Raw genomic sequence first — 27,624 nt, 5'->3', positions numbered from 1 at the left:
TCTTCAACCACGCCTTCCTTACTGATTCTTTCCTATCGGCAATTAACTGTGTTCAGGCTTCTCTTATCTTAAAAGCATAAAAGGAACCTTGTTGTGATTTCCTTCTCCCCCACAGCTTCCACCCTGTGCCGCGCCCACCTTCACAGCCAGCCTTCCGGAGCCTGGTGCACGCACACCCTTGACCCCTCAGTTCCCACGCCCCGTGCTCTGCTTCACTCCATTTCCTCCTGTGACCTTGTCACCACGTACACCCTGCCGACCACACTTTCCTTATTGAGAGGCTTGCTTTCTTTGGCTCCTCTGACTTCATATTTGCCTGATCGTTCTCCTACCTTTTCTGATCATGCCCTACATGCAGACTCTTCTGCTTGTGCTTTCTTAATGCTGTTCCTGCAACCACTGTGCTCTAGACTCTCTTCCCTTCTGATTCTGAACCATTTCCAAGGGAACTGGTCTATTTGTTCATCTGTCCTATGTACACGTGGAATATGCTCTTTTTTCTCTCCCACCCAGACCTATCTCTTAAGCATCAGATCTCATAGCCATCGCCTCAAACTCACCTGCACTTAGGTCCCTGCCTGGTTGCCTGAAGACTCTTTCTCTAGCTGGTCATCGCACAGTGGTTTAGAGCAGTGGTTCCGCACTTTAGTGGCCATCAGAGTCCCCTGGGAGGTGTGTTCAGTGGCTCGGCCCCATCCCTGGAGAGTCTGAGTCAGTAGGTCTGGGGTGGGGATCTGAGAATTTGTCTTTCTAAGAGTTCTCAGGTAATGCTGATGTTCCTGGTCGGGAAACTATACTTTGAGAACATCTATTACAAGGAAATGAGGCAATCTTTTCCCATTCCTTGTTGTTGTTGTTTAGTTGCTGAGTCATATCTGACTCTTTTGCGACCCCATGGACTGTAGCCCTTCTCTATCCATGGGATTTCCCAGGCAAGAATGCTGGAGTGGGTTGCCATTTTCTCCTCTAGGGGATGTTCCCGACCCAGGGATTGAACCCACGTCTCTTGCATCTCTTGCATTGGCAGGTGGATTCTTTACCATTAAGCCATAAGGAAGCCCATTCCCATTCCTTACTCTACCCCATGTAATCTCCCCAGCCTCCAGTTCCCCACTAGCATCTGAATAATCTGGTAAGTTGTGCCTTTTAAATACCTCTCTATTTGGAATCCTCCATTCCTTTTGCCACTAGTCTGATTTATTGAAGTCACCTGCTACCTGGCCTTTCTGCCTCCAGTTTCACTTCTAAATCTGTTCCCCATACAGCCACCGGTTAAACCATGAGCTGATTAAACCATGTCATGTTAGTCCTCTGTATGCTTCCTTCCCTAGCTCTCCATTGCCTTTGGGATAAATCCAAACTTCATGATGTTGACCTAGCCTCTGCCTACCGACGTAGCACCGTTTCTTCTCCTTCCTTCCTTTGCACAGAATGCACCTAGTGTACAGAAAAGCGCAGGCAATTTAGATACATATTGTATAGCAGTTAGTGCTTGCTGTGCTCTAGCCACTGTATATATGTTAATTTCATTTACTATTATTCCCACTAACTCTATAAGATGGGTTACATTTTACAGATGAGGAGATGTGACCCATTTTGTAGTGTTGCCATTGTCCTGCATACCAGTCCCTGTCCAGTCAGTTGAGTTCAGGGTAACAGGGTTGGATTTACTCAGAACTTACTACCAAGAGCTAATGATAATGACTATGACAACAGCAACATTAATAGTGATATCTAACAATTTTTGTTAATGTACTTTCTGCCAGGACACTACATGTAAACATAACTCACGTGTACTGTTCCTGATTTCCAAAGGAGGAAGTTGAGAGAGGAAGTAACTTGTTCAAAGTTACAAGTTCAAGATCACAGGACCTAGGTTTGATTTTAGGTCTTGGGACTCCAAAGCTCATGCTTTTAACCACTCTTGCCATTTCTGTGAGTGGAAGCAGGAAGTTATTTAGAGAGCTGTTTATCATTTGGCACCTTCTAAAATTTAAAATCCAGAGGTATCTTTCGGTGAATTATATAGTTTTTGGCAACCTTCCTATCTCCTCATTGGAACCCACCCACATTCACCGTCTTTCTTCTAGATCTTGTCATACTGTGATGAGAAGACTTTAGACTTGGAGTCATACTGGGTTCTGATGCTACCTCTACTAACCATCTCCTTGGATGAACCCTGGTATAAGTTATTTTACCTCTGTGAACTGCTGATTGCTCTAAAAACCAGAAGAGTAATGCTTCCCTCATGGGGTTGCTGAGAATCAGTGTGACAGTACCTGGCTTTTCTCTCCATCCCTTGTGCTTCTGCTTAATGTACCACTGGGCACTGTCACAGTACCTTCCCTGCTCTCATAAGAAACTTCCTTGCTGCATTTCCAAGGTTACTGGTATCCCTCTCCTGTTCTCACTCCTGTCATTGCTCTCTAGGCTCTACGCTGCCACCTGAAAAATATTTCTAAGATAGAAACCTTAGTGACTTTCTGTTGATAGTAATGGTTGACGGTTACTCAGTCATGCAACCCTCGTACTGAAACAACAAAAAACACTTGGATAAAATACAAAACCAAGACCAAACCCAACCCAGCCTTCTTCCTAAAGCATTAGAGAGCTCATAGGCATTACCATCGGAGAAGGCGATGGCACCCCACTTCAGTACTCTTGCCTGGACAATCCCATAGACGGAGGAGCCTGCTAGGCTGCAGTCCATGGGGTCACTAGGAGTTGGGCACGACTGAGCGACTTCACTTTCATTTTTAACTTTTACGCATTGGAGAAGGAAATGGCAACCAACTCCAGTGTTCTTGCCTGGAGAATCCCAGGGATGGGGGAGCCTGGTGGGCTGCCGTCTATGGGGTCGCACAGAGTTGGACATGACTGAAGTGACTTAGCAGCAGCAGCAGGCATTACCATGTTAAAATTGTAATGGAGAACCCATGCAAGAGTGCAGATTTGCCCAGCAGCTGTAGGAGACAGAAATACAGCCTAGATTTCTCAAAAGAAACTGGGACCCCAAAGGACTACACTATCAGACTGAGGGTAGACCTGAAACATACCAGTTCTCTTGTGGAATTGCAGCCCAGGTTCAAGCTGACTGGATCAACCAAGGAATCGAGTCTTGAATCGGTTTATGGGTTGGTTGTGCCTCGGGGTATCTGGCAAAATCTAGTGGAAACTCTTTCAAAAGGAAGGTTTCTTCAGCCTAGGCCTCAAATTATTCAGTAAGCAGCACATAAATATAATCAGGTACCCAAGGAAACCATACTCAAGGGCAAGAATCATCAGCAACCACAGACAACAGAAACAGCCCTTCATAGATGTCATCAGATATTGGAATCATTGCCATCTATAAAAGCTACTGTTAAAGGAAATAAAAGATAAGCTTGAATATATCTGCAAAGAATAGGAAACTGAAATGTGACATAGCAAATTTAAAAAGGAGCCAAATAAAACTTCTAGAAGTAAACATAACTAATGAAATTTAAAACTCAGTGGATGAGGAAAGGTATATTAATAAAAGTTTTGAGAGAAGAACTCAATGGATAAATTTAACAGAAGACTGAATAAAGCTGAAGAGAAAGATTAACAAACTGGAAGACAGTAGGAAGAAGTTATCCAGAGTAAAGCACGGAGAAAACAAATAGGAAATGCAGAGGGAGAGGGTTAGAGACATAGAGGATAGAGTGAGGTCTAAATAAGAGACCTAGAAAGGAGATGAGAGAGAAAATGAGCCAAGGTGAAATTTAAAGGTAATGATGATGGTTTCCCACAACAGTTGAGCTACCAGACTTCAGATTTATGACCAATGATTATATGTAGAATTTAAAAAAATTCAAACTTAGATACATCAAGATGAAGTTACAGAAAACCAAAGGGAAAATCTCAAAAGCAGCTAGAGAAAAAGACAGATTATCTTCAAAGGAGCAATAGGCTGACCCTTGACTCCTCATCAAATATAGTTCTGATTATGTTATTCTCAAATCTTTGAATCTCTTTCAATCCCTACAGGTAAAATACATGCTATTCAGTGTGAAGCCTTTTGTAGTCTGGTCCCTGCAACATGTTTAGACATAGAGAACCTTTGTTCTTCTCATTTTAGTCTTGATTGTGTATCTTTACACTTGGTTTTGTCCCTTTCTGGAATGCTCTGCATGCCTATACATCTAGCCAGCTCCTACTTAGCCCTCCCGTTTCAGCTCAGGGCTTCACCGTCAAACTCTCTAGCCCCCTTCTTACTGTAGGCACCAACTCTGTGCACTTTCAGTAGTGTTTTCATTTTGCTTCCCCTTGTGGCTCAGCTGGCAAAGAATCTGCCTGCAATGTGGGAGACCTGGGTTCAGTACCTGGGTTGGGTAGATCCCCTGGAGAAGGGAAAGGCTACCCACTCCAGTATGGGGTCCCAAAGAGTTGGACACTGAGCAACTTATACTTTCACTTTCCCGCACATGAGTTTTCTGAGGACAGAACCAGGGTCATTTGTAGTGCCTGACACCCCACAGGTACCCAGAAACTTCACTGAGTCGATGCTTCAGGAAACATTTCATACTCAATGGCATACCATACTTGCTTTGAGTATGGTATGGCCTTGAGCATTTCAGGGAGTCCCATGGCCACTTAGTTCAGTTCAGTTCAGTCGCTCAGTCGTGTCCAACTCTTTGTGACCCCATGAATCACAGCACGCCAGGCCTCCCTGTCCATCACCATCTCCCGGAGTTCACTCAGACTCATGTCCATCGAGTCTGTGATGCCATCTAGCCATCTCATCCTCAGTCATCCCCTTCTGCTCCGCCCCCAATCCCTCCAAGCATCAGAGTCTTTTCCAATGAGTCAACTCTTCTCATGAGGTGGCCAAAGTACTGAAGCTTCAGCTTCAGCATCAGTCCTTCCAAAGAAATCCCAGGGTTGATCTCCTTCAGAATGGACTGGTTGGATCTCCTTGCAGTCCAAGGGACTCTCAAGAGTCTTCTCCAACACCACAGTTCAAAAGCATCAATTCTTTGGCGCTCAGCCTTCTTCACAGTCCAACTCTCACATCCATACATGACCACAGGAAAAACCATAGCCTTGACTAGATGGACCTTAGTCGGCAAAGTAATGTCTCGCTTTTGAATATACTGTCTAGGTTGGTCATAACTTTACTTCCAAGGAGTAAGCGTCTTTTAATTTCACGGCTGCAGTCACCATCTGCAGTGATTTTGGAGCCCCTCAAAATAAAGTCTGACACTGTTTCTACTGTTTCCCCATCTATTTCCCATGAAGTGATGGGACCGGATGCCATGATCTTCGTTTTCTGAATGTTGAGCTTTAAGCCAACTTTTTCACTCTCCTCTTTCACTTTCATCAAGAGGCTTTTGAGTTCCTCTTCACTTTCTGCCATAAGGGTGGTGTCATCTGCATATCTGAGGTGATTGATATTTCTCCTGGCAATCTTGATTCCAGCTTGTGTTTCTTCCAGGCCAGCATTTCTCATGATGTACTCTGCATAGACGTTAAATAAGCAAGGTGACAATATACAGCCTTGATGTACTCCTTTTCCTATTTGGAACCAGTCTGTTGTTCCATGTCCAGTTCTAACTGTTGCTTCCTGACCTGCATACAGATTTCTCAAGAGGCAGGTCAGGTGGTCTGGTATTCCCATCTCTTTCAGAATTTTCCACAGCTTATTATGATCCACACAGTCAAAGGCTTTGGCATAGTCAATAAAGCAGAAATAGATGTTTTTCTGGAACTCTCTTGCTTTTTCCATGATCCAGTGGATGTTGGCAATTTGATCTCTGGTTTCTCTGCCTTTTCTTAAACCAGCTTGAACATCAGGAAGTTCACAGTTCACGTATTGCTGAAGCCTGACTTGGAGAATTTTGAGCATTACTTTACTAGTGTGTGAGATGAGTGCAATGGTGCGGTAGTTTGAGCATTCTTTGGCATTGCCTTTCTTTGGGATTGGAATGAAAACTGACCTTTTCCAGTCCTGTGGCCACTGCTGAGTTTTCCAAATTTGCTGGCATATTGAGTGCAGCACTTGCACAGCATCATCTTTCAGGATTTGAAACAGCTCCACTGGAATTCCATGACCTCCACTAGCTTTGTTCATAGTGATGCTTTCTAAGGCCCACTTGCCTTCACATTCCAAGATGTCTGGCTCTAGATTAGTGATCATTTCATCATGATTATCTGGGTTGTGAAAATCTTTTTTGTACAGTTCTTCTGTGTATTCTTGCCACCTCTTCTTAATATCTTCTGCTTCTGTTAGGTCCATACCATTTCTGTCCTTTATTGAGCCCATCTTTGCATGACATGTTCCCTTGGTATCTCTAATTTTCTTGAAGAGATCTCTAGTCTTTCCCATTCTGTTGTTTTCCTCTATTTCTTTGCACTGATCGCTGAGGAAGGCTTCCTTATCTCTTCTTGCTATTCTTTGGAACTCTGCATTCAGATGCTTATATCTTTCCTTTTCTCCTTTGCTTTTCGCCTGTCTTCTTTTCACAGCTATTTGTAAGGCCTCCTCAGACAGCCATTTTGCTTTTTTGCATTTCTTTTCCATGGGGATGGTCTTGATCTGACAGAATGTGGTCCACTGGAGAAGGGAATGGCAAGCGATTTCAGTATTCTTGCCTTGAGAACACCATGAACAATATGAAAATGATAGGATACCAAAAGAGGAACTCCCCAGGTCATTAGGTGCCCAGTATGCTATTGGAGATCAGTGGAGAAATAACTCCAGAAAGAATGAAGGGATAGAGCCAAAGCAAAAACAGTAACCAGTTATGGATATGACTGGTGATAGAAGCAAGGTCCGATGCTGTAAAGAGCAATATTGCACAGGAACCTGGAATGTCAGGTCCGTGAATCAAGGCAAACTGGAAGTGGTCAAACAAGAGATGGCAAGGGTGAACGTCGACATTCTAGGAATCAGCGAACTAAAATGGACTGGAATGGGTGAATTTAATTCAGATGACCATTATATCTACTACTGCAGGCAGGAATCCCTCAGAAGAAATGGAGTAGCCATCATGGTCAACAAAAGAGTCCGAAATGCAGTACTTGGATGCAATCTCAAAAATGACAGAATGATCTCTGTTCGTCTCCAAGGCAAACCATTCAATATCACAGTTATCTAAGTCTATGCCCCAACCAGTAACACTAAAGAAGCTAAAGTTGAACGGTTTTATGAAGACCTACAAGACCTTTTAGAACTAACACCCAGAAAAGATGTCCTTTTCATTATAGGGGACTGGAATGCAAAAGTAGGAAGTCAAGAAACACCTGGAGTAACAGGCAAATTTGGCCTTGGAATGTGGAATGAAGCAGGGCAAAGACTAATAGAGTTTTGCCAAGAAAATGCACTGGTCATAGCAAACACCCTCTTCCAACAACACAAGAGAAGACTCTACACATGGACATCACCAGATGGTCAACACCGAAATCAGATTGATTATGTTCTTTGCAGCCAAAGGTGGAGAAGCTCTATACAGTAAACAAAAACAAGACCAGGAGCTGACTGTGGCTCAGTTCATGATCTCCTTATTACCAAATTCAGACTCAAATTGAAGAAAGTAGGGAAAACCGCTAGACCATTCAGGTATGACTTAAATCAAATCCCTTATGATTATACAGTGGAAGTGAGAAATAGATTTAAGGGCCTAGATGTGATAGATAGAGTGCCTGATGAACTATGGAATGAGGTTCGTGACATTGTACAGGAGACAAGGATCAAGACCATCCCCATGGAAATGAAATGGCCACGTAAGCAATGTCTTTTTTAAAAAACATGGAACCGCGGGGTTTGATTTTTTAATTTAATTTATTTCATTTTGTTTTTGATTGTGCTGAGTCTTTGTTGCTGCACGTGGGCTTTCTCTAGTTGTGGCCACTGGTGGCTACTCTTTGTTGAGGCGCACAGGCTGCTCATTGCAGCGGCTTCTCTTTCTGCAGAGCACAGACTCTAGGGCACTCGGGCTTCAGTAGTTGCAGTAGTGATGGCTCCTGGGCTCTAGAGTGTGAGCTCAGTAGTTCCGGTGCACAGGCTTAGGTGCTCTGAGGCATGTGGAATCTTCCCAGACCTGGGACTGAACCCATGTCTCCGGCACTGGCAGGCAGATTCTTATCCACTGTACCACCAGGGAAGTCCTTAAGCGATATCTTGACATAGGTTTTCATGGCATTTCCCCTGATGCTCTGACTCTTGCTTATGTGGAGAATAGGCTGCCACCGCACCAGGATCTGCCTGTCGTCATCACCTGCTCTGCCCCTTCATTACTCCCATTCCCCTGATGAACCTGCAATAACAACATCCGCTCTACCTATTGTGTGAAGTTATGTTGTGGCTCAAACGAGGTGATGTATGGGAACACACTGTAAACATTCTCTGGCACCAGGCGATTTCAGTAGCTTTGCTTCAGAGTGAGAGGCTTGCTCAGGCTGGCAAGCTTGCAGCACAGAAAGTGAGGAGAACATGAATGTTTCCTGGCCCTGTGAGGACCTGTGTTGTCATTCCTACATTTCACTGGGGCCTGTAAAATAAGTTCTCCTCATTCGCTCATTTTGAGAGATCTGAGGGGAATTATTTTCATATACCAATTTATATGACTTTTCATTGAATTCTTGGTGGAAATTGTAAATTTCTGTGACCATTCAGAGATGGAAAAGCTTAGATTTGTCAGAGTTTGTCACTCTTTGCATTGGAAAGGTTGAAACACCTTTTTTGCCCAATTCCTTGCTTTTTTTTCACATTGCTTTCACTTGGCATCACAGTCTAATCATCTGAAAAGCCGATGAGTTTGCAAGTGTTCAGAATCATCAGCCTTGTCAATTTATTGCTTATGTATGAGAAAGCCAAATCAGAATCATTTTTAAGTAAGTGGCAATGCCAGCTCCAGCAGACCATGGTGTTTTACTTTTTGAATGTTTAAAATAGAAGTTTCAGATAATCAGTGTAAAGAGATTAGGATTTCACTGGGTTTTTCCTCTTAGAGTATTTCTTGGAGAACATCATGAGCAGTTGCTGTACTTCTAGTGTGTCTAGTTTTTAGAAAGTTCTCTTTTTTAGATGAAGAATATTGGTGGTCGCTAGTTTCTAGACATTTTTAACTAGAAGGGGCCACAGAATGCATGGGGCCAGCTCTGCCTTCAGTATGGCAAAACTGAAGACTGAGGGCCACACGGCCTTTTCCTTTGTTGAGGACTGCCAGCAACTCTGCCCTATTCTAGTAATTCATCAAGGAGCTTTATTGTTCTGTCAAAGCATTCTTCCTGATATTCAATCAAAGGTCTTTTAACGTAAGCCCCTTTTCTTGTACTAGGTCATTCATAGTGATGCAAACACACTTAGCAACATCCTTCTCAGAAATTTCTCTCAGATTTTGCCTTTGTTCACTCCCACTGCCACCATCTTAATTTAGATTCTGATTGTGTCTTGCCTAGCCTGTAAACCCAGCTTTCAAAGATCTCTTTAACTGTTGTTTCTCTGCTCCAGAATACTACCAAATTCAGAGCTATAAAATGTATGTGTCCCTGGCCTTTATAGTGCTTGGTAGGATAGTATCTAAACTTACCAGTTTCACTGTAAGGACCTGTGTGTTCGGTTCAGTTCAGTTCAGTTGCTCAGTCGTGTCTGACTCTTTGCGACCCCATGGACTGCAGCACGCCAGGTTTCCCTGTCCATCACCAACTCCCAGAGCTTGCTCAAACTCATGTCCATGTGTGTTAGGAAGTATGTTCTGCTGAGAGTGGCATTAAATCCTAAAATATCACTGACTTAAGAAGATTTATGTCTAGCTCACAGAAAAGAAGAACAGAGGTAGACAGGTTAAGTCTTGTAGGATAGCTCCATAGTCTTCAACTGTGTTGTGCTTCTCTGCACAGTAGAATGCACCTTGGACCTGTAGCCTCTAGGACCAAGATGAGTGCACGAGGGCCAGCTCTCACATCCAGATTCCAGCCAGCAAGAAGGAAGAAAGGAGAAAAGGCTGTGCCTCCATCCTTTAAATCACAACTTTAATCTTCGTCTTCCTTTACCATGTCAGGCTCTTTCACAGCTCTGGGCCACTGTACCAGGGCTGGCCTTTACCTGGAATGCCCTTCAACTTTCTTTGTTCAAAACATCTGTGTATCCTTCAAGTCCCAACTCACTTCCTCAGTGAATCGTTCTTTCTTCCTTAACAGTGGCAGTACATCACTCCAAACTCGGGCATGTCAGTGCTTGAGCTTCATGAACTTACCAGCCGAAGTGGCTTGGGTTTGAATTTCTTCTCTGTGGCTTGTGCTGTGAAATATAAATATGGTTCAGTTCAGTTCAATCACTCAGCCATGTCTGACTATTTGCAACCCCATGGACTGCAGCACCCCAGGCCTCCCTGTCCATTACCAACTCCCAGAGTTTACCCAAACTCATGTCCATTGAGTTGGTGATGCCATCTAACCATCTCATCCTTTGTCATCCCCTTCTCCTCCCACCTTCAATCTTTCCAGCATCAGGGTCTTTTCAAATAAGTCAGTTCTTTGCATCATGTGGCCAAAGTATTGGCATTTCAGCGTCAACATCAGTCCTTCCAATGAACATTCAGGACTGATCTCCTTTAGGATGGTCTGGTTGGACCTCCTTGCTGTCCAAGGGACTCTCAAGAGTCTTCTCCAACACCACAGTTCAAAAGCATCAATTATTCAGCACTCAGCTTTCTTTATAGTCCAACTCTCACATCCATACATGCCTGCTGGAAAAACCATAGCCTTGACTAGATGGACCTTTGTTGGCAAAGTAATGTCTCTGCTTTTTAATATGCTGTCTAGGTTGGTCATAACTTTCCTTCCAAGGAGTGAGCGTCTTTTAATTTCATGGCTGTATCACCATCTTCAGTGATTTTGGAGCCCCCAAAAATAAAGTCTGCCACTGTTTCCCCATCTATTGCCCTAAAGCAATGGGACTGGATGCCATGATCTAGTTTTCTGAATGTTGAGCTTTAAGCCAACTTTTTCACTCTCCTCTTTCACTTTCATCAAGAGGCTCTTTAGTTATTCACTTTCTGCCATAAAGGTGGTATCATCTGCATATCTGAGGTTATTGATGTTCTTGGCATATAAATAATACTTCAAGCCAGGGTCCAGATCTCTTTTCTTGAGTTCCAGAACTTCATGTTGAACTGCTTACTCAATATCATCACTTGTAGGTCTCACTGGTGGCTTCTCAAATGGAACCTCCTCTGAAATACTGATTGAACTCCTGATTTTCACCTCCTCTAGTCTTCCTGTGCCAGCAATTCCTCCATCAACCGAGCTGAAGATATCAGAAAGCTGAAGTAATCCTTCATTTCTTACATGTAATAATCCTCACACTCTCATATTTAATTACCACCAAAGTCTATTAGTTCAGCCCCAAAATATGTCTTAAATTGATCATTTTAGTTCCATCTCCAGTGCCGGCCTTATAGCACTATCCTCTCGTGTCTGGACTTGGCAGTAGCTCTTCACTGGCCTCCCTACATCCACCCTCTTAGGTTGGCCCAATCTCAAGTCAGGCAGTAACTTTCTTGAACAAAATCCTTAGCCAGCTTCCTAATGTATGCAGGTTTAAACTCAGGATCCTTAACTTCTGCAGGGCCCCATCTGACTTGACTCCTGTCTGCCTTTCATTTCCATTTCTTGCCACGCCTTTTCTTGCTCACGTGCTCCAGCCTATTGGTCTTTCCATTCCTTGACCGTGCCTAGGACTTCACACCTCCACCCCTTCCCAAGTACCATTCCCCACCCAGGGTCTTTTGTCCCCTTCCTCACTCCTACACACAGCTCCTCATGTCTCAACTCAAATGTCACTTGCACACAGGGCCTTTCTGTGACTTCTTAATCTAAATCCTATGTTCTCTGTTGTTCCTCCTTGCGAGTGTTCATTCTTAGCATTTATCACAGTTTATAACTTCATATTGATCAAGTGCGTATTTATTGAATATCACTCCAGTGTTAAACTGTGTGTTCCCTAAGAGCTGGGATCATCTTTCTTTTATTCACACTGAATCCTCAATGCCCAATGCTAATAAATACACATGGAATAAGTATAATAAATGGTCTTGTGATTAAACAATGCAGTAGGTTCTCTCATTAAATTGACAGCTTTGCTATTTGATATGCCAAGATGTAGGTTTGTTGGAAACTTATTGAGGTGACTCACTTTTCTAACCTGGCAGTGTGTTTCTTCACATTTATTGAACATATTTTTGGTGCTCACCTGTAAGGCTACAGGCTTCAGTTTAACTTATAATATTGGAATGCATCTTTGTCTGCACAAGCCTTATTTCTGCCAGGATATCCATATGCAGCATGCAGGGCTTCCCTGTCCTTCATTATCTCCTGGAGCTTGCTCACACTCATGTCTGCTTAGTCAGTGATGCCATCCAACCATCTTAGCCTCTGTTGTCCCCTTCTCTCCTGCCCTCAGTCTTTCCTAGCATCAAGGTCTTTTCCAGTGAATCAGCTCTTTGCATCAGGTGGCCAAAGTATTGGAGCTTCAGCTTCAGTATCAGTCCTTCCAGTGAATATTCAGGGTTGATATCCTTTATGATTGACTGGTTTGATCTCTTTGCTGTCCAAGGGACTCTCAAGAGTCTTCTCCAGCAATCCTTATGAACATAGACCCTGAAAAGGTCATCTCTGAAAATCATGATTGGCCACTTCCTCTTTTTTTTTTTTTAATGCAACCTGGCATAACCATTAGAACAGAAGAGTTGCTTATGGTTGGAATGGAATCTGAAGCAATAGTCATTTTAAGATGGAGCCATCGGTGACCATCACAGAAAGCTGCCTGCCCAGGATTTTGGGCTATCTTGGAAACCCCCTCACTACCTTTTCTTGATTGCCAGGTCTTGATATCAGACATCTAGGTAGAGTATACTTGTTCGTGGTAATTCCAGCCTCCTAATCTTTCCTGAATTTACCTTGTTCTGCAGAACACATTGACAAGATATGTTACGGGATAGGTCAACAATTTGTATAGGTTTTTTTTTCTCCCTAAGAGTGTCAATCTTCCCTGGTAGCTCAATCAGTAAAGAATCTGCCTGCAGTGCAGGAGACCTGGGTTCGATCCCTGGGTTGGGATCCCCTGGAGAAGGAAATGGTAACCCACCCCAGTATTCTTGCCTGGAAAATCCCATGGAGGGGAGGAGCCTCGTGGGTTATAGTCCATGGGGTTGCAAACAGTTGAATAAGACTTAGCAACTAAGCTACCAAGAGTATAAAAAAGGTTGTTCTGGAAGCATATGATGCATTTGGAATCCTGAACTTGGTCTAAAATAAAAGATGAACTTAGATGATGACCCTCTTTTACTGATAAACATGATGATTGACAATGGGAAAGTTTTCATTTGGTTTTCTTTTCAGAAAACAGTAAGAATTCTGCTTTCAATGGGCACTAGGTAGGTAGATTTTAGCATAGATGGAAAAGCATACAGTTGATGGTTCTTAAGCCCCAGTAGGTCAGATCATGTCAGTGTTTCCAGAGTATGCCCAGAGTAAAATTGGCTTTCAGCTGAGCCTTTGCTAAGAGGCCAGTCCTGAAAAGGATTTATTTATTTATTTTGGCCATGATAATGTCTAAATGATGATAAGTACAAGTCTCTCTTAGCTAGCTGGAGTGGGTCCCACATGAATTGGTTGTGACTCCTAACATCTAGAAACTCCAGGATAGTTGGATAAGAATATTTTGTGGGGGAAATCTAATGTAACACATGAAAATATAAAATATTAAATGTTCAGAAGTGTGTAATTTGCTGCTTTTTTTTCATGAGTGGTTTTAATACTTCTGGTCCAGAGCCTAAATCCCTCTTTACTGGAGAGATGTGGTTTCAGTTTTTTGGGTGAATGTGCATTTTATAAGTTTTTAAGAAAGGAAATTAAACATTAAAAGACTTTAAGTACTTTACTCTTTATATAATGTCACTAAGAAAAGCCAGGAAAATCAGGGTTGGGTTTTTTATTTGTTTATTTAATAAATATAATCTATTTTCCACCATTTTGTTTGTTATGGCTGGTACCAAAGTACTTTTAAAAGTTAACATTTATTTTGATTTTGTTTTATTTCAGCAGATGTACATGTAAGTTAACATGTCTCTCTTCTTCCTTGTGGATGGGGACAGTGTATAGCATTTAGTTTTTTTGGCATTTTGACATAGGCGATTTAGTTTAATTCAACATATCTCCACTTATATGATGCCTAATATATGAATAATGTTAAACAGATAAAATGTGGCCTGCTGAGTGTGAGCATTAATACAAGTTGGTGACGTAATTGACCTTAGCCAAGTCGCCTAACCACTGTGGGCCCGGGTTTCCTTTTCTGTAAAATGAGTAGTTTGGGGTAAATGGTATCCAGGAATCCTTGCGGCTCTGAGTTTAGAAACACTATGAGTCTGTATGCCTCATACTCTGCATCTACCTGATGTCTCCTCTTCTTCTGTTCTCTTGTTTTAAATTAGGCAAAGAGGATGCTGGTGCACCAGTGATAAAAGATGAGAACACCTTCACATCACAGGACTCCAGAGTGTTACCAGAGAAGTCGCTGCAGAGATCAGCAAAGGTCTTTGCCTGTTTCTTTCACTTGTCTCGCTTGTAGCTTCTTCCTCTTGCAGGCCTCGCATACAATTCAGTTAGGACTGTAGTTGCTCAGTTTATCAGAAAAGTCAATGGAAGCAGGGAATCATAAAAAGTGAATCTTTTAAAAAAAAAAAAAAATATATATATATATATATATATATATAAACTTTAAACATGTACCTATATATTCACTTGCCTGTCTTTGCCTAAAGGGCCAAGGCCCTTTCTTGGTGTATGGAGGTATTTATTGAGGTTCTGTGTTATCTTTCTGCATAAACTGCACTATAATTTCTGGTTTGTTTTATTTAAAGCAGAGTGAGAATTTAGGCACTGGTGAAGCAATATGAGTGTAGATGCCTAGATTTTTACAGTTTTTGGCTCCAATGGCTTTTATTGTTGTCATGCTGCTGCTGCTGCTGCTAAGTCGCTTCGGTCGTGTCCGACTCTGTGCGACCCCAAAGACGGCAGCCCACCAGGCTCCCCTGTCCCTGGGATTCTCCAGGCAAGAACACTGGAGTGGGCTGCCATTTCCTTCTCCAATGCATGAAAGTGAAAAGTGAAAGTGAAGTCGCTGACCATATCTAATTCAAAAGTAAGTTTTTAATAAAGTATTTTTTAGTTCCTCCAAAGCATTTAATTTAGTTATCATAGTAACAAACCAATTTGTTTGTTTGTATTTTTTTTCCATAATTCAACTTTATTTTTTAATGATATATGCAGGTGACATACTCAGATATGGGATCAGATGCAGCTGATCCTCCCTATGGGGATAGCTCCGGGTGGAAGAAGTGGTACCAAGGGTGAAGTGTGTGAGAGCATGTGGTCTCCCCTCTTTTGGCACGTGTACCCTGGGAGTGCGGTGTTGATACTCAGTCTAGCAAGTTGGTTAGGAGAGTGTCTCCTGCATACCGACATGGGGAATTTCTAAATTATATTACATATATATTATTGCCCACCCCCCACCCAGCCAAATATCCATTCAGTTACCTAGATCTTTATTTTAAGAAGCATTTTGAATACTAACCATATACTAGGCAACATGATAGGTGTGAAAGATTATAACGAATGGAAAGACCATGGGCTGGATCTGGCTCACAAATTTGTGCCTTAAAAAAAAAAAGAAATACTTCAGTTTTTTAATTTTTTGGCCACACCATGCAGCTTGTAGGATCTTAGTTCCCCAACCGTGGACTGAACCTGGGTCCTCGGCAATGTAGTGGTAGTGGAATCCTAACCACTGGACCACCAGGGAATTCTCACAAATTTTTGTTTGACCTATGCAATATTTAAAAATTTTGACTTAGTAGCTTTCATTTAAAAAAAAAAATGGCATGGTTTGAGTTAAAAAAGAAAATCAGGCTTCTGGCTTCTCTCGACAAAACAAAACATCTGGGAACACTGGGCCGCATTCTTAAATGACTTTGACTTTGGTCAGAACTGAGTAGAGGCAACCTCTGTAGATGGGATTTGTGTTCTGCAATTTGCTGCTGCCCCCCAATGGTGCTCCCTCTATTTTTTTTTTTTTTTTTGGGTATAATTTCTTAGTTTGATCTAAAATTACCAGGCAAACAGTACTCATATGCAAAACTGACACTGTGGTAAAGTCATTTAGTCACAGAGCATCACTGAGAAGTATTTCAGTAGGACTTAGAAAAACTCTTGGACCCAGCGAGGTGACCAGGTAATGTTCTGCCTTCTCCCAACTGTTGTCTAGTACTGTAGATAAACAACATATATGTATCCTTGGTATTTTCAGGTGGTTTACATCTTGGAGAAAAAGCACTCACGTGCAGCGACTGGCTTCCTCAAACTCTTGGCTGATAAGAACAGTGAACTGTTTAGGAAATACGCCTTGTTTTCTCCCTCGGACCACCGGGTGCCTAGAATATACGTGCCTCTCAAGGACTGTCCGCAGGACTTTGTGACCCGGCCCAAAGACTATGCCAACACGCTGTTCATCTGCCGCATTATGGACTGGAAGGAGGACAGCAACTTTGCCCTAGGGTAGGTGACCTTTGGCGAGAAAAACTACCGAAATCAGACACAATTTGGTTTAGGTAACATTTAGATAAACATTTTTGTGTGTATTTTAATTATTCTTTCTTCATTAAAACATGGGTCCTAGGCATATTTTGCTCCTAGTTCCTCAGAAATGGCCCTTAGCTACCACCTCAACTGGTCACCTATAGGTTCCTTGAATTGCCAGGCATTCACCCTTTTTGTTTATTTCTGTTTTTTAGCGTAAAACATAAGTACATTCTAAGCCTCGACTTACTTCCTGTTATGCTATGAATCCTGTTTGTACTTGTGAATTTGCAAAGAATTCATTGCATGCAACAGTCACATCCCTCCTTTCAGACACTAGTGTTAAAATATGTGAAATTGGAGGCATATTCATGGGACCTCAGTTTCCCAGGCTTAAAAACTAAGAATGTCAAGATATGTTTGAATGATGTGCTTTTTTGGTATTGATCCGTCAGAGGTTTCCTGGAGGAAGAAATGGCAACCCACTCCAGTATTCTTGCCTGGAGAATCCCATGGATCCAGGAGCCTGGCGGGCTACAGTCCATGGGGTTGCAAAAAGTCAGACACGACTGAGCAACTAACACTTCAGAGGTTTCACTTAATAGTATTCAATGTTAAATCTCCCTGCCAAAAGCAGGGGAAGGGTGCCATGTTTTTAGGGAATCTTTCAGAAACCAATCTCACTTAAGTATAGATTCTATAGCCACAGAGCGTCATCACTAGCCACTTCATTATCATCTGAAGAAGCTGCTGGACCCAGCTGTTTGAGCAAATGCTGCGCCTGTTCCCTTCTTACAATTGATGTTCATTTTGAAAGAGAAGCAGTATTAAGTTTTAGCTATATCTGTAGCCCTTTATTATGGGTGGCATCTGGTTTATGCTTCACAGGAAATGTAAATGAAGGCATAAAAGCTGGAAGAGTTTGCTCTGATGCTACTCTCAGCCTGATTTGGTGCCTTGCTGTTGGCCAGCTAACTTGTACAGGATGGACCCTCCTGGGAACGTTCCTTGGTTATGAGTGTCAACACAATGGATGGCCACCAAGTGCAGCCTTGATGAAGTTTATTCTCTGCTTAGCCTTTTATGGTTAGTGAAGAAAAGCAGGTCATATCTGTGTGTCCTAATAATGCAATTTAAAATATACTATCCTGGGACATCCCTGGTGGTCTGGTGGCTAAGACCCTACACTTCCAATGCAGGGAGCCCAGGTTTGCTCCCTGATTAGGGAGCTAGATCCCACATGCTACAACTAAAAGTTGGCATGCCACAGCTAAAATTTCCACATACAGCAACTAAGACCTCCTGGTGCAGCCAAATAAATAAATGAATATATTTTATAAATATATACTATCCTGGGCCACTTTCTCAGTGATTTGAACATCACCGCTATTGATATATTCTCAGAGACACTCAGGAGCACTTGCACTTTCTTTTCTGTTCTCAAGTGATGTGATTGCAGTGTCATAATTTTGAAACCTAACTCATTATCCAAAAGTGACGTCAACCCTTTGAGCCCTAAATAGCCCTTCTCAGCAGCTTGCCAGTTTCTCACCATCCACTCAAAAGGGTCGATAATGGCTGTGCCACCTGGCCCTGGTGGTTGTGCCCGCCACTGTCTGCTTGGCAGTGAAAAGGGAACATTTCACATCAAGGCAGGAAATCCAGCCTTGTCTTTATCTGCCTTTCTGTCATATCCCATTGTGTATACTTGATTGGGCTACTTCCTTAGTTTTTGAGCTGTAAGGGTGTAGTCAGGGTATAGTCAGGAAATCTTCACAGACTGAGTTTCTTATTGTTCAAATGGCCCTTCAGGTGCTATTACTTCATCAAATGATGAAGCCTTACTTCATCAAAAACTCTTTTCTTGTGGGTAAAGTACAACAGTAATCAAAAAAGGAGTTGAGTCTTTGAAGCAGCAAGGACATTTGCTGAATCCAGAAAACTAGTATTTTAAAATAATAACCATATGTTATATATAAAAAATTAAAGATTCTCCTATTTAGATGGAAAGGTGTGCTTTTTCACTACCTTCTTACTATAAAGACATTAAAAATTGTCTTTTATGGAAGTAAACCTGTTAAAAAGTCTTTGTGGAAAAGAGAAAATTTATCTTTGGAAGTAAAGTGCAGCAAGTTTCCACGATGCAGTTCCCCGCTGACGTCTGTCTCACGGCGGGTGCAGGCCACAGCTGTTGCCCGTTGGTGGTCGCCTTGCCATTTTGTTCTGGCTATCAGTTACTGATCTTCAGGAGCTGAGGTCACCATTTCCCAGCCAGGCGTGCTGTGCTATGACTGCCTGGGTTTCCTTTCTCATCCTTGCTAGGTTTTGACCAGGAGTGTGGAGGTAGTGCTTGCTACAGGTATGAATATGTGTGGTTTGCTTCCATAGAAATCATGCCTCAAAACCAAGTTTAACCAAAATGCCTTCCTTTTGAATTTGTTCTCTGCCCCAACACTATCCTTGAGAATTATTGAACCGCTACCTATACAGTTGCCATGGATCATCCAAGTCCAAAGCCATTTACTTCATCTATAGTTAAATTCAGTTCACAAGACAGGTGTTAATCGTATGTGTAAGTCGCTGCTATATTATGTGAGAAATACAAAGGTAAATAAGCCCTGGTTTCTTTAGAGAAATTATAGCCTAATGCAGAAGGACTTTACATAAATGTCGTAGGGTTAATTGTTTTCTAGAAAATAGACTGCTGCTTGTACTAATTGAAGTGAAAGTGGCGGTTGGTGTAAGGAATTGGTTTGCCTAAAGCCCAGGGCAGTGAGTATAGCACGTCTCATGGGGAATTCAGAACTAACAAGGTAGCAAAGGAAACAAAGCTTCTGTCTCAACCACCCTGACCAGTCCAGCCACCACACAGCATCTTTTCTTTACCCCGTTCTGCACATGAGCTGTATTTTTCTGCTCTTTTCCACACAGTAGCCATTTCCCTTCTCAGTAACACACATGGCCCCCAAATGGTACTGCCCGTCCCCTGAAGGTCACACACTGAAGTCTAGAGCACAGAATTTCTAGAGTAGAAAATCTTTATTGGTCTACTGAGACAGTTATTTGCTCAACAATTTTAAACAGAGCTGGGGGGTCCAAGGTCCCACGATCCACTGCCTGATTATCAGGGATCATGGGACTCAACTCTCTCGCGTGGAATGTGAACAAAGCAGATGGATTGAATGGCCTGTCTTTTTAGCCCTATGGCAGAATGCTATATGTTCTTCCTTAGGAATAAAATACTTTTCTGAAAGTGTAGAGAAGGTGGATGAAGGGGGAAGTCTAGAGTTGTTTCTTGGAGAGTGGAAGCCTCTTTGCTAAAGAATCATTCTGACTGGGAGTCCAGAGTAGGTGGGAAGGGCCATGGCTGGAAGCAAGCCAGATGTCACACTGAGATGAGATGTGAGAACCTGAAGTGAAGGAGCTGTACAGAGGGAGTCAGAAGGAATGAAAAGAGTCAGGGGAGAGGAAGAAGCAAATTTTCTCAGACATGGTGACCAGCTGGAAATGGGGCATGAAGGAGAAGGACAGAATCTTGAATGAACTCTCAGGCTTCTGATTGGGTGACTGGATAGATAATGACAATGGCATTTAATCACGATTCACCAAGAGCATCTTTATCTCTTGCTGTTCCCTTCGCTTGTGCCTCATTGCTTGCCATTTCATTGCTAACTCTGTTCATAGCTCCAAACTTCTGCACACAGCACTTCCTTTCTCAGCAGTGGCTTTCTCCTCTCTGTAGTGTTTAGTGAAATACTCAACTTTTAAACTTAAGTCAGTTATCTGCTCAGAGAGTATTCCCTGACTGAGTCTTCTATCATGGGTACTCCCATCATTTCTAATAATATCACTCTTACAGCTCTTGTCTGTATTACAGTTGCTTGTGTAAGTTACTTACTTAGCCATGAGCTTCTTTAGGACAAGGATACTCAGTGAATGTTTACTGGCTGGTCAGATAGGTAGATGAAAATGATTTGCTGACCCCAGGGTCTTTAGCCATGTTGACTAGTAAGATATTGTACCATAAATCAAACTAGAAAACATGAGTGGTTTAGAACAGAAGGTGATGAGAACCAAGGTTCTTTGGCTTCAAAATCAACACTTGATAACAACATCCAGTCAGTATATAAACTCAGGGGGGAACCCCAAGTTTGGAATTTTTAACAAAAAGGTTAAGTAGAATGTGCACATTGATAGAATATATAATTTCAGTAGCTTTGGAAGGGGCCTTCAGGAGGCTGTCAGTCTTGGTGCCTCCGTCAGTGTAAGCATTGCTTCCCTGGCACTCCCAGTAGCACCAAAGTGCCAGTTAAGACAAAAGAAAGAAAGAAAGAGAGTGAAGTTTCTCAGTCGTATCCGACTCTTTGCGACCTCATGGACTGCAGCCTGCCAGACTCCTCCGTCCATGGGATTTTCCAGGCAAGAATCCTGGAGTGGGTTGCCATTTCCTTCTCCAGGGGATCTTCCTGACCCAGGATTGAACCTGGGTCTCCCACACTGCAGGCAGACTCTTTACCATCCGCACCACCAGGGTAGCCCATTTAAGGGGAGCCCAAAGAGTATTACAGTACTAGAGACTTCTGGTTGTTAAAAAGTTATTTTTTATTTTGTTCTTGGAATAGTCATGAGAGATTTCAGTTGAGCCCTATTCACCTGTGTGTGTGTATATATATCATATACCACACTTTGATGAATCTTAATCCTGTAATGCTATCAAAAGCCTAAAGGTAATCTGTTCTTGAGGAACTCTCACTGGCTTTTAGGCATCACTGCTTTTTGCTATGTATCACAACATACTTAGTACTTTTTATATTTAGTACTAGAACTCTTGTCCAAGATACTTAAAAAGCCACATTTGCTTCCTTGCTGGAATGATTTGTAATTATATAATCAGACTTACAGTTTTAAGAGCTTCCCAACTCTCATGAAGGGATAACTAGAAAGTTTGGGATGGACATGCATGTACACACTGCTATACTGAAAATGGATAACCAATGAGGACCTACTGTATAGCACGTGGAGCTCTGCCCAGTGTTATGTGTCAGCCTGGATGGGAGGGGAGTTTGGGGGAGGATGGATACTTGTACATATGTGTGTATGGCTGAGTCCCTTCACTGTCAACCAAAACCATCATAACGTTTGTTAATTGGCTATACCCCAATACAAAATAAAAAGTTTAATTAAAAGAAAAAAGAGCTTCCCGACTCTCTTAAATCATTTTTTCCTTTAGAAACTCTTACAGTTGAATTCATGCCTGTATTTTCTCAGATCTTTGTGAAATCTGTTCTCCTAAAGTCTAGAGTTTACAGTCCAAGCCTTTCCTCCCAGGATGTTATGAGCATGGAGATACCAAGATCACTTTCTCCTAGATTGGTCATAGTTTCTTCTTCTGGAATATTTAAAGATAAATCTTAAAGAAAATGGAAAAGTTTTACAGCAACTACTGTGAAAAACATAATAGTGTTTCTTGGCAACATTGAAGACTGACTAAAGATCTATGGCATGAATTGACACAAAGCAAACTGACGTATTTTATTTCACTAATACCATAAACTTGCAAAGTTTGGCAGCTTTGAGGGCTGAGAAAGAGGAAGATGAATAGGTCAGTGCGCGTGCCGCATGGGTGAAAAGCTTGGTGTTGAAGATGGGATTGTCCAGGCTTAATGTCATGGCACCACACATTTTAAGAGAGGGAATGGACAACAACATGCATGGGAGAGGACTGGGTGAGGTGGAAGGAGGGGAAGGGGAGTTCTGATTGACGGCGCGTGTGGTGAGGAGGGAAGTGGTTGATGGGGAAGGGAACCGTTCTGGTATCTTCTTCAACTCTTGCCTTTGTACCCTTAACATTTCAGTAATCAGACCATCAGATACATTTATTGACTGACAGAAGCAAATACTTTTACTCTTCTATTCAGGTTTGATAGATGCAACATTTCTTATGTGGTAGATATGAATTTAAGAGGTGGACATTACATTAACGTGTATTTAGGAAGATGAAACAATAACTAGGTTGGTAGAAAAAACCAAACAGGATACATTGGTTTGTTTCATGGAAGCATAGCCTATAAGATTAGTAAACTGAAAAATATCTCCATCCAGTCCTTCCCCCTGTGCAGAGTATTTCACCTTTTCAAGAGGATGTTCGTTGTCTGAAGACTCTGCTGAGGAAGAAGCTGTGTTACGTAATCCTGAAAACTTGTATTACCAAACTCAGACTTTGTAAGACCTTTTCAGGAGGAGTGACTCTATCTTGGCTGGTGGAAATGAAACAAATTAGGCTGAGGAGGGGGCTCTTTCTGTGTGACTGTTGGGCTCTACCTCGTGGCTTCTGAGGACTCACTTTGGAAAAAGCTATGTGTGCAACACTGAGAGAGCATCTTGGTCCAAACAGAGCAAAAGTGAAAGGAGTGGAAGAGAGTAGTCCTGATGTAGGCTTTGCTTCCGAGTCGTTCCCTCCTTGCACCACATGCAATCATTAACACTTCTTCCATGGTTGTCAGCTTCATCCACAATCTTCTTGAAAATATTAAAGTATTAGAGAACCTTAGCTGCTATCAGCCTTCTCCTTTACCCCTTAAATGCTTTCAGCCTCCTCTTTGCTCCCTTCACATTGACGTTAAACTCTTTACTGTCAATCTTCTGGGCCTTCCCTAAAATCAAACGTTGTTGAGCCTTGCTTCTCTTCCGCATTTTATCATCACTAATCTGCCCAAGCTTTTTCTAAAATCCCCAGTTCCTTACTTACTGACTTTTGCTGCATCATAATACTGAGCTATAAAAGGGGAAATGATGTGTTCTTTTCTCTTGATTTTTAGAAAATAATACCTAAAATGATACAGCTCAAGTCTTTGCCACACTCTGTTTTCACTGTGTCTCGTTACTGAAGTTCCAAGCCCTAAATGCGGCCTGTTTATTGTTTTCCACTTGCAGGTTCTCAGGGATCGGATACCATTGTGTCTGTTTGCATAGAGTTTCCAGCGTGGGCCAGTATACATGAAGGCGTGAGGGCAATAATGATAGTGATGATCACTGTAAGAGGGTAGGGCTGCCTTTCTGTGTGTAGCTGTGTTTTAAGGCTAAAACTTGATGAGCAGTTGTGATGGAAAAGGAGGATGAATGGCTTGCAACACCAGTGTTGACTGTTGCTTTTCCAGTTTTCCTTAAGGCCCAGGGGCCAATTTGTAGGACTTTCTTGTCTTAATTTCTCCTGCCTGTAGCTGGTCTTTTCCCTCGGTAAGGTTTTAATGGCACATTACCCAGAACAGTGAACCCTAAAAATGCTGATTTGTATAGAATGTTTACATGAACACATAGCTCCCAACTCTAAGGAGCTAGAAATGTTTCAGCTCTGTCCTGATGAATTTTATAGTAGGACCCAGTTGTCATGTCATGGATTGTGAATGGGAAGAGTATGTGTGGAAGAACTCTGGTGAATGAGAAAAATTGAGGTAGTTATCATTTAAATTATTCTAACTAGGAAAGCTTTCTCATATCTATTTGTTATTGCAGTAGCAAAATTTTTAGAAAATTTTAATTTTTTCCAGTATATATATGCTATAAACTTACTATTATTTAAAATATATACTATAGAAAGTGAGATATTTCCAGAATTTCATCTCCTGAAATAATCACTATTAAGGGTTTGGTATATATTTGTCTAAAATATTATTTTTAAAATATTTATTAACATCAATTGCAAAATATGTTTCACAGTTAAAAGAATACATGTAACATTTATGTGATTTTTGAGTTCTGGTATTTAAACCAACCCTTGAACTCACCACCCAGATTAAGGAATCTGTCACAATAGTGTTAAAACTCCCTGTGTGTTCCTCTCTATCCTAACCCCTAATGTTATCCCAAGAGGTAACCATTGTCTCAGACATATACTATTCCTTATAATTTGCTCATATTTATGTACCTGAAAGTGTTAGTTTTGCTTGTTTCTGAGCCTTATAAAAAATACAAATAGAAGGCTACACATATTCTTCTTTGACTTGCCTTTTTTTCTTTTAACATTATGTTTCCAAGATGCATTCATATATTTCATTCATTTTAATTCATAAAATTTCTATTTGCAGAAATATGATTTATTTATCTAGCAGTAAAGAGTAGGACTTGGCTTAGCAACTGAACAGATGACAACAAATTACTAATGTGATTGAGCATCTTTTCATATATTTATAGTCATTATGTTTCTTCTCTTAGAGACTATCTCTGTGTCTTTACTCATATTTTTTCCACAGTTAATTTTTTTGTTTAGATAATTTAGATTTACAGAAATTGCAAAAATGGTAGAATGTTCTTATATTCTTTACCTAGCTTTTCGTTATGTGAACATCTTATCATAGAATATTTGTCAAAACTAAGAAATTAACCCTGGTACAATACTATTACATAAAGTATAGAATTTATTCAGATCTTACCAGTTTTTCTACTAACCCCCTTTTTCTGTTCGAGATTCTGGTCCAGGATTCTACTTTGCAGTTGTCATGTCATTGCAGTTTTTCCAATTTGTGACCATTTCTCAGCCTTGTCTTCTGTTTTGACAATTTTGAAGAGTACTGGTCAGGAGTTTTGTAGAGTGTTTCTCAGTTTGTGTTTGTCTAATGTTTTCTCATGGTTGGATTGAGCTTAAGCATCATTGAGAAGGACAGCACAAAATGAAGTGCAGCATATCAGTGGGTACGTGATATCAGTATGTATACTGGTGATGTTAACCTTGATCACTTGACTAAGGAGCTATCTGCCAGAATCCTTAACTTTATTATTTTCCCTTATAAATATACTATTTAATATACTTGGGATGATATTTTTGAGACTTTATAATTCTCTTTTCTTAAAATTTTACCCACTCATGTTAGCATCTTTTTAAATTTGGCCTGTTTGTCATTTGATTTTCTGGAGTTAAAAAAATACCTAGAAAGTAACCTTTTAGCAGCTAATAATATGGAAAATACCTTTTCCTTGGTTTGTGAATTGTCTGTTCATGTTGTTAATGTTGACTTCTGAAAAGCAGGCACTTAAATTGCATTTTTTAGCTTTTTGGTGCTCGTGTATAAAGTTATAATTAATTTTTTAAGTTATAATTAATTTTTGTGTGTTAATCCTTTATCCAGCCTCATTGCTAAATCCCCTTATTAATTTTAATACTTTGGATATAGTTTCCTTTGGATTTTTTCTGTAGGTAATCGTATCATTGGTAAACAGATTTTTTTCTTTCATTCAAATCCCTAAAATATTTCTTTTTCAAGTCTTCTTGAACTGGCAACTCATAATTAAAGAGGTGATATTTTTCACATCAGTAAGTAATGTCAGGTCAATTTTGAGTGAAAGAAATAGTAGCAGGCATTTTTTTTCTTGTTCTTAATTCTTTGATATGTTAATATTAGTAACTTTGCTAATGTGGCAGCTGGTTATTAAAGGACTCAGGTGTTTACTTAGGTCCACGTCATTGGGTTTTATTTGTTTGTATTTTACCATCTTCAGTTTTCTTTTCGTTTGGAGTTTCATGCAGGAATAGAGTACATTTTTCCCAGGCTCAAGAGCATTACTTTGTTTACTCATTCAACCATCTTTTACTGGGCTCTTAAGATGAACAAAGTCTCAATGTAAGATACAGAAACAAAGAAATGTGTATTCCCTCTAGGATGATTCTCCTCATCTATTAATAAATAAGAGATGTACCTAAAACATTGTTAGACAGCTGGAAAGAGGCATGTTCCAGGAAGGAAATAGAACCAAAGGAGAGTAATAGTTCTGAGGAGCGAGAGCTGCTCTGGTGGAGGAATGGTTCCATGGCCTTGCTGCTGTTTTCTGAGGTGAATGAGCTTGTTTTGTTCTGTGGGCCTAGTTCAACATGGAAGTCATAAAGGAAGTGCCTTTAAGCTAGAGATACATTGCTTAAGGAAAGAGCTGTATAGTCCTTTTATGCTCTAGAACCAGCAGTACCATGTCAGTATGTCATGGATTTGTTACTCAGTTGCTCAGTTGTGTCCAACTCTTTGTGACCCCATGGGCTGCAGCACACCAGGCCTCCCTGTCCATCACCAACTCCCGGAGTTTACTCAAACTCATGTCCATTGAGTCGGGGGTGCCATCCAACCATCTCATCCTGTGTTGTCCCCTTTTCCTCCCACCTTCAATCTTTCCCAGCATCAGGGTCTTTTCTAAGCAGTCAGTTCTTTGCATCAGGTGGCCATTCTAGGTTCAGGTTCAGCATCAGTCCTTCCAATGAATATTCAGAATTGATTTCCTTTAGGATTGATGGGTTTGATCTCTTTGTAGTCCAAGGGACTCGCAAGAATGTTCTCCAACACCACAGTTCAAAAGCAGTGCTCAACCTTCTTTATAGTCCAGCTCTCACATCCATACATGACTACTGGAAAAAATCATAGCTTTGGGTATATGAACCTTTGTTGGCAAAGTAATGTCTCTGCTTTTTAATATGCTGTCTAGGTTGGTCATAGCTTTACTTTGAAGGAGCAAGCGTCTTAATTTCATGGCTACAGTCACCATCTGCAGTGATTTTGAAGCCCAAGAAAATAAATGTCTCTCAGTTTCCATTGTTTCCCCATCTATTTGCCATGAAGTGATGGAACCAGATGCCATAATCTTTGTTTTTTGAATGTTGAATTTTAAATCAACTTTTTAACTCTCCTCTTTCACTTCCATCAAGAGGCTCTTTAGTTCCTCTTCACTTTCTGCCATAAGGGTGGTGTCATCTGCATATCTGAGGTTATTGATACTTCTCCTGGCAGTCTTTATTCCAGCTTGTGCTTCCTCCAGCCCGGCATTTCACATGATGTACTCTGCATAGAAGTTGAATAAGCAAGGTAACAATATACAGCCTTGATGTGCTCCTTTCCCAATTTGGAACCAGTCAGTTGTTTCATGTCTGGTATTAACTGTTGCTTCTTGACCTGCATACAGGTTTCTCAGGAGGAGGTAAGGTGGTCTGGTATTCCCATCCCTTTCAGAATTTTCCACAGTTTGTTGTGGTCCACACAGTCAAAGGCTTTG

At 41.3% G+C, this 27,624-nt stretch overlaps 1 protein-coding gene across 5 annotated transcripts in view; it reads left to right on the top strand.

Moving 5' to 3' along the window:
* The window catches only part of DIS3L2 (DIS3 like 3'-5' exoribonuclease 2), a 358,364-nt gene that overhangs the window by 131,010 nt on the left and 199,730 nt on the right, over window positions 1–27,624 (top strand). For all 5 annotated transcript variants that reach the window (XR_001919121.1, XM_018058183.1, XM_018058187.1 and 2 more), the window contains exons 7-8: window positions 14,457–14,557; window positions 16,331–16,578. Coding sequence is in view for 4 of the 5 variants with exons in the window: in XM_018058183.1 (XP_017913672.1) it covers window positions 14,457–14,557; window positions 16,331–16,578 (349 nt within the window). In the remaining variant the exon portion in view is untranslated. The remainder of the gene's footprint in view (window positions 1–14,456; window positions 14,558–16,330; window positions 16,579–27,624) is intronic.

This window comes from Capra hircus, chromosome 2 (genome assembly GCF_001704415.2).
Source record: "Capra hircus breed San Clemente chromosome 2, ASM170441v1, whole genome shotgun sequence".
In the NCBI taxonomy this organism is placed as follows: Eukaryota; Metazoa; Chordata; class Mammalia; order Artiodactyla; family Bovidae; genus Capra; species Capra hircus.
The sequence above is the reverse complement of the archived record's forward strand: the minus strand, read 5'-3'. Positions and strand labels throughout refer to the sequence as shown.